Raw genomic sequence first — 11,894 nt, forward strand, 5'->3', positions numbered from 1 at the left:
AATGCACCCACTGTTATTATAATATCTTTATCACAATGATTCCATATTAATTTAAAATAATAGCATCAACTTGCTCAAATGACCTATTTTATGGTATTTTAGCGCACTAATTCCAAACTTGATGCCAATTTTTACATTAAAATTTGATGAAAAGTTTTTAGAATTCTTTTCACCTTTTATACTTGAGTATGGGAGGAACATTGATGGGAGAGGGGTGGGGAAAAAGAAGGCAGAGTGCTTGGAGCCCGAATATTTCCAGGTTGGACGTTCCCCAGCCCTGCTTTAAACCCTCGTGTCCCCCCTGTGACGACACCGTGGCCCCCTTCTGACGACAGGTTGAGATCCTGATCTATAGAATAAGGTTATCTGTTACAAGGTGTGGGTATAACAGAAAGCGTTAACATAACCAGAAGGAGGTTTGGGGGGGGTGGCAGGGGGGCACAGCCGGTGCCCGCTGCGCCCGGGGTTCCCTGCGGCGGGGAGGCGAAGCGCATGACGCAAGTGCATTAAACCGATGCCGCCGACAGACGCAGCAGCGCAGGGAAAACGTTCAACATCGCGGCGGAGGGGGGCAGCCCGCTAAACACTCCCCCCCAGCACTCCGCGTTTCCCCCGGCGGGGCAGCGCAGCGGCTGCGGCAGCGGGGCGGGGCGGGGCGGAGCGGCGCGGAGAGGCGCGGAGAGGTGGGGAGCGGCCCCCGGCGCGGCCGCGGCCGGCGGGGCGCGGAGAGGAGCGGAGAGGAGCGGTAGGTATTTAAGCGCGGGGCAGAGCTGGGGTGGGAAGCGGCGGAGCGGTGCGCGGTATCCCGCGGAGTGGAGGTGAGGGGGGTGCGGGGCACCGGTTTTGCGGTCCTGGTCCTGGTCCTGGTCCTGGTCCTGGTCCTGGTCCTGGTCCTGGTCCTGGTCCTGGGGGGGGATGGGGGGGTGGTCAGCCCCTCTCGGTCAAGGGCATCGCGGTGGGGACACCGTCCCGGGGCTGCCCCAAGTGATGGGGCCGGTGACCTTGGCGGAGCGGACCCTGCGGACCCTGCGCTGCCCGCGGCGGCTGGGTGAGAAGCGCTGGAGCAGAGGCCTCCGACCTGGGGTGGCAGGAGGAAAGCCCCAGGATGTGCCCTGCCAGCCTTCTGCGAGGGACCTGGTGCCGTTCCAGCAGGACCGACTCCCTTCAGCAAGGTCTCTCTTGGGACTTGTTGCCGTGGACCCCCAAGTCAGAGATTTCCAGGTTGTCACTGCTGATCTGTCGGGAAGGTGGTTTGTCTTAGCAAGGGATTCACTGAAAACAAGTCAAACACCCAGAAGTGAAAAGGTTGAAGTAAGTGGGGAGAGGTGGAGGGAAGGTGAAGGTGCTGCTCATACCATTGTGGTGGCAATATTGGTTGGTGGCACATTTCTGCTCTTTGGTTTTCTCAGAGCTGCTGGTTGTTCCCAGTAATCCTTCAGTGTGAAGCAAGTGCAAGAGTACCTCCCTGTTGTATAAGCGGAGTTGGGATAGTATATATAACAACCTACTGCTCCACTTGATCAGCACGCATGGTACTTCTTGGACTGCGTAGCTTTAGGAATTGGGATGCTTGTTTATCTTTTGCTCGTAACTGTCACGAGTATGGCACAAATAACTATGTCTTGAGAGCAGTTCTGCGAGTCCTTGGAGTGATTTCTAGATGGTGCGGTTTTGGCAGAGAAGGGCAGGGAAGCTCTGGGCAGAGCGTGTACGTTGCTCATGCAGCAGTAACAGGAGATGTGGTGAAAGGGTGCCTGGAGAGCAGCTCAGGGCCATGGCAATATTGCTCCATCCTCCCTGTGCCCAAAAAGTGTCCAGGACACGTTACGTGGTGAATGGCACCAAAACCTGAGTGCTCCAGCTGGCTGATAGGAAAAACCATTCATCGCTCCGCACCATGGTCCACCAATCCTCTTCTGACTGAGCTTTTAATTTGTACAATAGCTGCGTCCCTCAAGCCTGGCCACGTTCCTGGCGCAGAGCTGAGTGAGTATTCCCCAAACCAGCGCCTGGGCTGGACCCCACGTCCCCACGGAGGGGAACAGCCTTGCCCTGCTGGCTCCTCCGCTCCCAGCACCTCGTGTGCGTGTATATTGGTGTGTGCAAAGCACCCGCAGTAAGATGTCAGCAGGGCACCCTGGAGACCTCCTTTCTCTTCACCTGTGCTGTCTGCTCTGGTTAAGCACAACTTAACTCAGCCCTTGTGGCTTTTCAGGAGAAACCAGCACAGCGCCGTGTTGCAACTTTGAAGAGCCTTGTCTTGCCCGCGTGAGCGGGGGTATTCCTAGTGCTCTCCTCTCCAAAAGTTAAGGGTGGCTTTGCTCTCCCCACATTTCAGGGGTATCCTGCTATATCAATAGTTTTCTGCGTTCAAAACTGCTCATTGGGATGAAGCGGCCTGCGAAGGAAGTCGTTCCTTACTTGCGTATGTGGGGTTAAATCAACCTCTGTGGAAAACGGGAAACTCCTTTTTTTTTTTTTTTATACTTCTGTTGCAAGTATCTCACTTCATTTTTCTTTTCCCCTTTTAGACCAATAACTGGCATGGTGCAACACCACTTCCTTTCATTAGATCTCAAAGGAGATGCACTTGCACAAGAGTTTGGTACCTGTTTTCCACTAATACCTGTAATAATTATGACAGCATTCACCTTCTCGTATTACATATAACCCAAGACCAGCTATTATTTTCAGCTGCTTCAGAAATGACTCAGAGCAAAGCAAGAATAAAATAAGAACTACACTGGAAAGTAAATCTTTTTGTAGAGCCCAAACATCTTAGCTATTTTGTTTACAGAGTGATGTGTTTACACAGCCTGTTGAGCTTTAAAGACTTTTGTGCCCCCCTGAAGGATCTAGTCAGTGTCCTGAATCTGAAAAGTCTCACAGGAACTGAGGCTTGTCCCCAAGAACAAAGCCCAAACCCCTCTAAATTCTTCAAGAACTCTTAATTTTTAAGTAGTTGCAATTTAAACTTGGTGCTGGTCTCTAGTCACAAATTTGAGATCTTGTTTGGGAATTAGCTCTGTTCAAAACCATGTTAGTAAACTATTAATACAGGGATTTCAGTTTGCCAATTTACCTGTCTTCTCTGGCAGAGCTTATCACCAAAGGCCAGTTCTGCTCCAACGTGCAAGTCCTGTCACAGAGGGAGGACATAGAGCCTGGAGCACGCTCAGCCCAGAGAAAGCTGGAAAGGAAGGGGTTTGTAAATAAATTGTAAGAAGTGGCTAATTATGTAAGAAAATGACTGAGAAAAACTTCAGAGGAGGGAAGAACAGAAAATTCTTTGAAAAATTAATTTGGCCTTGGAAGAAAATGGGACAGAGCTGCTCCAAGAATGTTTTTGTTCTAGAAAAGCTGCATCTTCTCTTTCCTCCATGCCCAAGTAGAGAAAGCAGAGTGTGCCAATAAATCAGCCAGGCGTCAAAGTTAGGGGGAGTTGATTTTTTTTTAAAAAAAATAAATAATTTTTTTTAAAATTTGCTAGGAGCAGCCTACAGTTTTCAGGGAGCAGTTAAGGCATGAAATCAGCCTAAACGTTAGTTGCTTTGAACTGCTGTGCTGTTACTTGAATGGTGGGGAGCCTCTCGCTGAATGAGATCGCTATAGGCTGCAGATCATCCTCGCTTTTCTTGAGGGTCAACAGTTTATCACATTTAGAAGTACTTCCCGCATTGTTGTAGGCCACTGTACGTTCGATCTGTGTACTTAACTTGACTGAAGGAGCAAATAGTATTTCAGAAATTATCTGGGTGTACCGCAATCCAGGCGAAGAGATAGTCTGACAAGAATCCAGTTTGCTCCACTTACAACCACGTTATAGCACCAGACCAATGCTTGGGCCGCAGGATTCTTGAAGAGCTGTTAACAGAACACGCACATGAGGACTAGGTTTGTGTTTAGAGCTGGAGACGAGGAAGTCTGGGTCAGATTCTGTGCAGGTGTGGCACTGCCACTCCTGGCGTGCCACTCAATGAGTGTTTTGCTGTTTGGCTTGAAGCTACCAAAGGTAAAAGGAAATCTTTTCGTCAATGGCAGAAGGCGTCTGCTAGACTCCTAGGTCTTGTATGCATTATGTAACTTCTACCAGTTAAAAGAAACCAAATAGCATCTAGCACTAAGGTCAGCAGGAAGGAGGGTTAGTGTTGACAGCTTGGGAAGATGCTGGAGTTCACTCTTCTGAACAAGGTAAAGCAGAAACATGGCTGAATACGCCATCGCCTTTCTGCCTTACCATTTCTACTCCTGAAGTATTTTTCCACTCCTGGAAGATTTTTTTTTTTTTTCCAAAAAAACCCATAGGCACAGTCGAACCATGTTCACCCACATGCAAGATGTCTGAGTCATGTACAGCAATAAAATTTTACCAGCTCTGAACTTCATTCTGGTGTTGCATGGATAGTGACAGGAACACGTAGGTAAGAAGAGTTTACAATTCCTGTAGCACAGTAGCTGGCAGTAATGTATGGCCCAGCATGCGATGAGGTGCTGATTCAGAAAGATGAATGCTGAGGAAGAGAAACCAGAGATGGCCTGACTGCTGCTGTGCATTTTTAGTCCAGAGTTAGAGAGGGGAGGGTTAATTATTAAAATCTGTATGTAAAGCCGTTTTTAATGGTGCATACTTGTCCAGACTGGGAGCTATGCTGGGATTATTGGTGCTGTTCTCATTCACATTCTTTGTCTGGCATTACCTCCCTGTGAAAACAAGCTTTAGGGTACATTTAAACATCCACGTGTAAGTATTACAGTCACCTGAGGGTTCTGCTTGTCAGTGGGTAATAGGCAGCTTTCTAGGCTGAGCTGATGCTCGATGGCCACGGGCCACGCTGCGTACGGGGAATCTGAGCAGCACAGATGCGATAGAGGAACAGACTGAGACGGTGGCCCTGGGAAATGCTGGCGTTTGGATTCTCTGCACAGTTTTAACTGCTGCCTCATCTGAATTTCTTCCTGATTTCTTCCCAATTACTGGTCCACAGGACCTATATTTCATTCCTTATGCGCTATGCTTGGTGCTCACTGAATAAAACATATTAAAACAAACGCACGATGGACTGGGAATGTGAATCGTTCTATTTGCACTTACAGAAACGTCCATCTACATAAAATCAATGGGCTCATCCCAGAGTTATGTTAGCATTAAGAGGGGCAAGTCTGGTGCCTTGGATAAGTCAGGATATTCAGATAAGTCAGGATAAGTCAGGATATTCAGCAGAACAAACCCATTTAACACTCTTGCAAATAAATACGAACAATTACAGATAAACAATTTGCAGAGAGGATATCTATTTCAGTACCCAGGGGGGATGACTACCCTTTCCTCTTCTAATAGTTGAAATTATTTACATATTAGACAACTTTAAAATCACTATTGCACTTTGCCTTGTCACACCTGCCATTTGGAGCCTGCATAAGAAACCAAATACAAGCCTCAGGGGCTCGTGGCAGATTTTACTTAAGCTCCAGCATGAGTGCCTAGGCTTCTGCAAAAACCTACCAACTCTTTTTTTCTGTGGTACCACAGGAATTATTTAGCAAATGGCCAATTTTCAGCCAATTAAATGTTTGCATTTTGAGGATGGCTTTATTGTTTGCTTGGTTTTCCTTCTAGGAAAACATTTATAACACTTGGTCCTGCTTTACATTCAAAGCATCAGAGACCACCTGTTTAATGACTAGGGGGCTATTTCCAGCTCCAGGGTTTTTTTCCCCACTCTAGATAAATTTTTCTAGACCTGAACGTACGTTGGAAACCCTTTCTCTCTGTATGCATTAAATCAACCAACCTCTCCTGCTGAGGGTGTAAGGTCTTTTTCAAGCATTCTTTGGAAACCAGTCTACCCCAGTTCCCTTGCAAGAATGTTTCTTTCCACAGGAATTTTCCAGCAGGTGCATTTTGCCCCGTGCAAAGTGCCCCAATCCTCTGTTGTTCAAAGCAAAAATGATATAGCAAAGTACCTAACACTGGCATCTTCAGGTTACCACTCCAAACGCTAAATCTAGCACTGGGAACTAAGGTTATTAATAAAGAAATTTTTGAGATTTGGCATGCTTATCTTAAATGAAACCTGGGATTTTTTTTTTGATGATGATTTATCTTTTCAGCTGCTCTAATCAGAGACGTGTGTCAACAAGCAAGAAAATCAGGTTGCCACTTAAAACAATAAAAGCTGCTTTACAGGTTCCTCTTCTTGCTTTTTTTGCTTGGAGGTAAAATTGCTGAAAATAATTTGAATATTGCTTAATGGCTTTAGAAGCTGAATTCTATTCATTTTATTCATAGCTGGTTGTAACAGTCCCATGGCCTCTAAACAGGAAGGCATTTCCACAACACAACTGAATACTTACATTCAAATTTGTAGACAAATGAGCACTAAGTTAAAATTGCCTAACAGCAAATTATCTCCTGTTCTGGAATACTGGGAACTGATGAGCTAATTACGCAGGGCCCTTTCAACGATAAAACCCAGTAATGCTTAAAAATATAAGTGGAAGCCTCTCTAGGACAAGTCCTGTTTAAAATACAGAATTTGTAGCCTCAAGAGTTTCTGTTTAGTGATCTGCCATTCCTTATGATTATTGCTACAAGGTAATTAGCCCAGGTGGTAAGGCTGCCTGAGACCGCTGGAGGCGTGGAGCTTTGGGTTATTGCTTCTGCTTAAAACCGGCCTTGAAAGAATGCAAATGGGGTACCTTCAGAAAAGGGATCTATGTCACAGTAACACAGTGGATTCTTGTATCTCATTGATGGCGCGGCTGGTTTAAGGTGGCTTTTTTTTCCCCCTTCCCTCCTATGTTTTCCTTTTATAAATTATGCATCTAGAATCGCATTATCCCAAGACACCCCTCACGCTTGCTGCACTTCCAAGGCAGTCCTGCTAACGGAGAAAGTCTCTGGGTAGATTAAATGCAGCGGAAGCGTGTTAGCGGTGAGGACAGACACTGTAATTTGACTGTTTGTCTTTTACTTATCTCAACCTCTATCATTCCTTCGGAGACCGCGCAGCCTCTGCATTAAGATGGCTGGCATCCGTGCTGGTAGCCCAGGGGATGCCAGGACAGCTGTGCTGGGGATGGGCTTATCCCCCTGCGCCGTCAACGGGAAGACCTGAAGAAACACAGACTGGCTGCTAGGACTTGGTGAGCAAGGTGAACAGAAACACAGTCCCCAGGCTGGAGAAAGTGTAACAGGGTCTTTGGTATCAATCAAAAAGTCTGCTTCTTATTTTAATTATTTCATACTTCATGCATGTGTCCCTCCAAAACAGCAATGGCTGGTAAGTGCTGGTGGGGAGTCTGCAGCCTGGTAGACTGGTCTAATATCAGTACAATCAGCCTGGGGAATTTTTTTCCTGTCTGTGGCCCTTCCTTATACCAGCTCTGTATTGAGATATACAGATATATGTGCCACTGTGGGCAGAAAGTTCCATTAGCCTGGGATCTCTCCCCTCAAAACCACTGCAGCACCCTTCTGATAACCTCGTAGCCTTAAACACCCAGAGCAAGCACGCCAGCCTTGCAGTTTCTCCGTGCGGCAGTCAGGCTTAACAGCTATTTACCCAAGAAAGGTATGGGTTTAACTAGCACAGGTATAACCCCAGTGTAAATACCATAATCCCAGAGAGTACGAGAGGGCCCTTATCATTTTCCTTTCAATTGTATAGGAAAGGGCTTAACCTCTTCATTGAAAAATGCTGCTCTTTTTGCAGAAGGTATAAATAGAGACACTTTTGGCTCCCAGTGAGTCGCAGTTTGCCAGCTGTGCCATTTTTCTTAGAGGCTTTGCAATATTTACAATGCTTTAAGGCCTCTCTTGTGTTCTGCCTTAAAATAATTTATCTGAAAGGAATCATCTTCCATTCATACTACAACAGAAACCAGCGGTGGCCTTTCTCCCCAGCCTGCACCCTTGCAAGTAAAGCTGTTCACAGCAAAGACAGTCACTTCTAGACTTAAAATGGAAGTGATCTGCGCCCCCCCCTCCCAAGCACTGCAGGCAGCCTCTTGGTCTAGCAGATATAATCTAGGAAATACAGGGAAGATGGAAGTGAAGGAAATGCACTGCTTTGGGAGATGGAGGGGAAAAAAAGATATCTTGGGGAAGGTACTGATGGTGGAGGACATAGAAGAGGAGGGGCTGGGGGAGAGTAAAAGCTGAGTGGGCGATGGGGCAAGTACAAGAATTTTTTCTGCATAAAAATCTGCTAACACAAACAAGCCTCCCTCCCTTTTTTAATGCACAGTGTTTACAGTTTCACCGCACTTGTTGCCAGCAAAGAGGTTGCGCTTCATGGGGGTGTTGAGAGGTAAAGAGCAACTGGGGAACAGATACAAGGAGGTCTGGAGAGGAAACTGAGGGATGGGAGGAGAAACAGTGGGAGAGGAGCCAGCACGTGGATGAAGGAGGGGGAGCAAAGACAGGCAGCTCCCTTATCAACAGCACCAGACAGGCAGTTGCAGTGCCAGTTCAACCAGCCAGTCTGCCACACATAGGGTGAGCCAGCAGTTGTTGCCCTCCCAAAGAAGAAGGGGCAAAAATCCACCTTACAGCATCTGCAGATGGCAAGGTGTAAGCTCGTCTGGCAGGATGCTCCACTTGCAACTCGATACGGGAATGTTGAACCTCAGCAACTGGCGACCTAAAGGAAGAAAGATGGAGAAATACAGTCTGTCAAGGTGTGTGCACTTAACAGTGCATCCACTGGACAAAAATTTTACACATCAGTAACCAAAGTAAAGCTGTTACAAAACAAACCAGAGATCTTTTTTAATTGGTAATTTGTCTTCCCTTTGGTAAATACCCACATATCACCAGAATATACTGTTCAGCCTCCAGAGGCAGTAAACCACTGAATATTGTAACATATTTGGCCTATACCAGTGGCCCGTCGGTTTTTTTAATCACAGGCTGCAAATTTTCCAGTGCTACCTTAGTATTTGTTGCCTTGAGGGACAGAAGATTTCTGTTGCCCCAGACTCACTACAGACACAAGACTGGAAGGAAGTGACATGGCCAAACGTCTCTGTTCCTGGCATTTTAGGCCACAGAAGTCTAAAACAAAATGATACATTGGAAGGTTTTCCAGCAGGACTAAAATCTGCTGTGTTCCCTGGTTATCATGTGTGTCCTTAAACTCAACCCCAAAAATAAAGGAGTCTCTCCGTGAAGCCTCGTACAGTTGCTTATCATTCTGTCTCTGTGTTTTCTTTAAGTAGATGTTTTTAGCCTGAATTTAAAGATTATTTAAAATATTGAAAAGCAATTTTAACAAAAAACAGTGGAAGGCAAACCCCATTTCTTAGTTAATACTCAGCCATTCTCCTTTCTGTGTAGAGACGGGAACAATGAATGCATAAAAGTATTACCTGAGAGGAAAATCTTTCACAGGCTTGTAACTTCCATTAAATATTCTTTTAATCTGTAATGCACCTTATTGCTTTGGAATGAGATGAAAAAACTTATTATGCTGTTTAATATTCCTTTTTCCCCTCCCTCTCATAGCTTGTCTTTCTTTATTCCCAACAATTGCAGGATAATAAAAGTTATCAGAAGTAAGCAGAGTTTTTACAGAGCAGTTACTTTAATCTCATCCTTATTCCAGAGCATACGAATCTGCCATCCACATTTATGGAAACTGGCCCAAAGCCCTCCCTTTTAAACGCATATCTCCCTGACTTCCACGTGAACCCTGTGCCTTTGCAAGCTCACCCGACTTTAATTCCTGTTGAAGAGAGAAGAGCAAAACACCTTCATGATCAGAACGCAGAAACTCAAGAGTGCTCAACTGATACAGCTCCAATAACTGCAAACAGCAGTTGCTAGAGCTAAAGATTGTTTTCCCCTGCTCCAGGCAGCAGAGGCTGATGGTGGCACCGATGCGTTATTTCTGTTTGAACTTTATTTTATGTAACAATTACATGTGGGATCAAACTTGACAGGTTGGTCACCTCATCACTTTTTAGTTCCAGGTCTTTCTTTGTACTTCAGCTGTAATCCAGACTTCTCTGTCGTTACAGGTCATCTTCCTGAAATCTCTGACAGCTGAAGATGGATATTAAGCGTGTGAAGGACTATATCTATTGGCTGTACTACCAGTACCTACTGATCACCTGCAGCTACGTGCTGGAGCCCTGGGAGCAGTCCATGTTCCACACCATCACCGTGACTGTTTTCGCTATGGTGGTGTACACGGCTTACGTCTTCGTCCCCATCCACGTCCGCCTGGCTTTTGAGTTCTTCTCCCAGATATTTGGAGGCCAGCCCGAAAGCACGGTTTCCATCGTGAACTGAACTTGCCCGAGTCGTGATTAGCAGCTCTTGCAAATTGTGAAATGCATTGTCTTCTTCAATTTTGTATATTTATTCTGCAGCAGTTTTGCAGTTATGAAAATACCATTTTCTCTTACAAAAATCTGGCTTGCTTAATTACCATCGCTGAAAACCAGAATAATGCACTGACTACCGGCTGCACAGTCTCCGTTCAATGAAACACAGGCCAGCTTTTGCTGGGTGATAATAAAACACATCGCCTGGAATGCCACGTGTAACTAATATTCACCCGGCTCCCACTTTCAGCACCCTCATTTAATCACACTGGCATGGATGAACCAGCAAAGGCCGTTTATGATGGCTGTGAAGAGGTGTACTACGCTCAATATACGCAAAGAAGTTCTGCCAACAGAGTGCAGTGGCAAAACATGCCATGCCTTCTTTGACCTAGGTTAGAGAATATGAGTAAAAAATACAGCGTGATTTGAGTACTAATATCTGGCTGGTTATCAACTTCTGGTTTTTAATTGATGGGAGAGGAAATTAGAAGAGAAAGTAATAGGAACTTGAATCCAACTTTTTGCATCTAAGCAGCTGCATCTGACTTTAGATGGTCTAAGAGTAATAAAAGCATACTATAGGTAATTTTGTAGTTTACTGAAAACGACAGACAGACAGACAACTGGCTGTGTTTCAGTGCACTCCTGCCTTCTTTGATAAAAAAACAAAATATCTTTTCTTTCTGCTCCCATTCACCAAAGCAAGCAAAGTGCATGTCTGCACCAGAGGAAGGAATAGAAGTAATATTTTTAATAACTGCAGGGAAATCTGAGTGCTTGAAGAGATCTGCTGTATAAAGAAGAAATGATATTTATTATAATTGCCTGTGGGGAGTTTTTTTGAACAATGGAAGGTTTGTTTGGCTTTCACCCTACATCTAAATCAAACATCAATGCCAAATCCTAAGTTACAGCTATACAGTGCGTGTATCTAACAGTTGATGCTACTGTTATTAGAAGTGAGAGGTACAAGATGTAAATAGCTTTCAAATTATGTTTGCGCACTTACAGGATTAAAAAAAACCCCTCTTAACTTCTTTATCAAGCTGCAGTGGGGTCCTGCATGCTTAAAAGAACATGGCTTGTTTGGAAACTAAGACATGTTTTGAAGGTTGAACAGATCTGAACATGTGTGTATGCATTTTTTTCAGAAAAAAATAAAATTTTATTCTTCAGAAACATTTCAGTGCATGACTCGGCTCTTCCAGTGTTTTCTATTTGTTCATAAATACCCTGGATGCGTGTGGGCCAGGCTGACACCACGGCAGGTAGACTGTTTTGTTGTAAATGTTTTGGGGCAAGGTTTCAGTGCCCCTTAAGTGGGTCTGGTTCATCCTCATTAGTGCTCCAGCCCAAAACCTCTCCTCTCTCTGGTGGTGGGGGAGGGAAAAAAAAGAAAAAAAAAACCCAAACGCCAGAAACTTCATTGAAGATCCTGCTCTAGAGGAGTTCACAAGGTCCTGAAGGCAACTCTTGGAGATGCCCAGGTCTCCTGCTTGACAGAGGCCACATTACAGATCATCCTTGCTAGTTGTGTTCAGGTTCTGGCTCACAACTGA

At 45.3% G+C, this 11,894-nt stretch overlaps 1 protein-coding gene across 1 annotated transcript; it reads left to right on the plus strand.

Moving 5' to 3' along the window:
* The first annotated feature begins 432 nt into the window (after nucleotides 1-432).
* On the plus strand, nucleotides 433-11,505 carry SPTSSB (serine palmitoyltransferase small subunit B). Its single transcript, XM_074911977.1, has 2 exons — nucleotides 433-745; nucleotides 10,024-11,505. Exon 2 carries the CDS (start codon nucleotides 10,055-10,057, stop codon nucleotides 10,295-10,297), a length of 243 nt encoding a protein of 80 aa, XP_074768078.1. The 5' UTR covers nucleotides 433-745; nucleotides 10,024-10,054; the 3' UTR covers nucleotides 10,298-11,505.
* The last annotated feature ends 389 nt before the right edge of the window (nucleotides 11,506-11,894 follow it).

Source organism: Athene noctua, chromosome 8, assembly GCF_965140245.1.
Source record: "Athene noctua chromosome 8, bAthNoc1.hap1.1, whole genome shotgun sequence".
In the NCBI taxonomy this organism is placed as follows: Eukaryota; Metazoa; Chordata; class Aves; order Strigiformes; family Strigidae; genus Athene; species Athene noctua.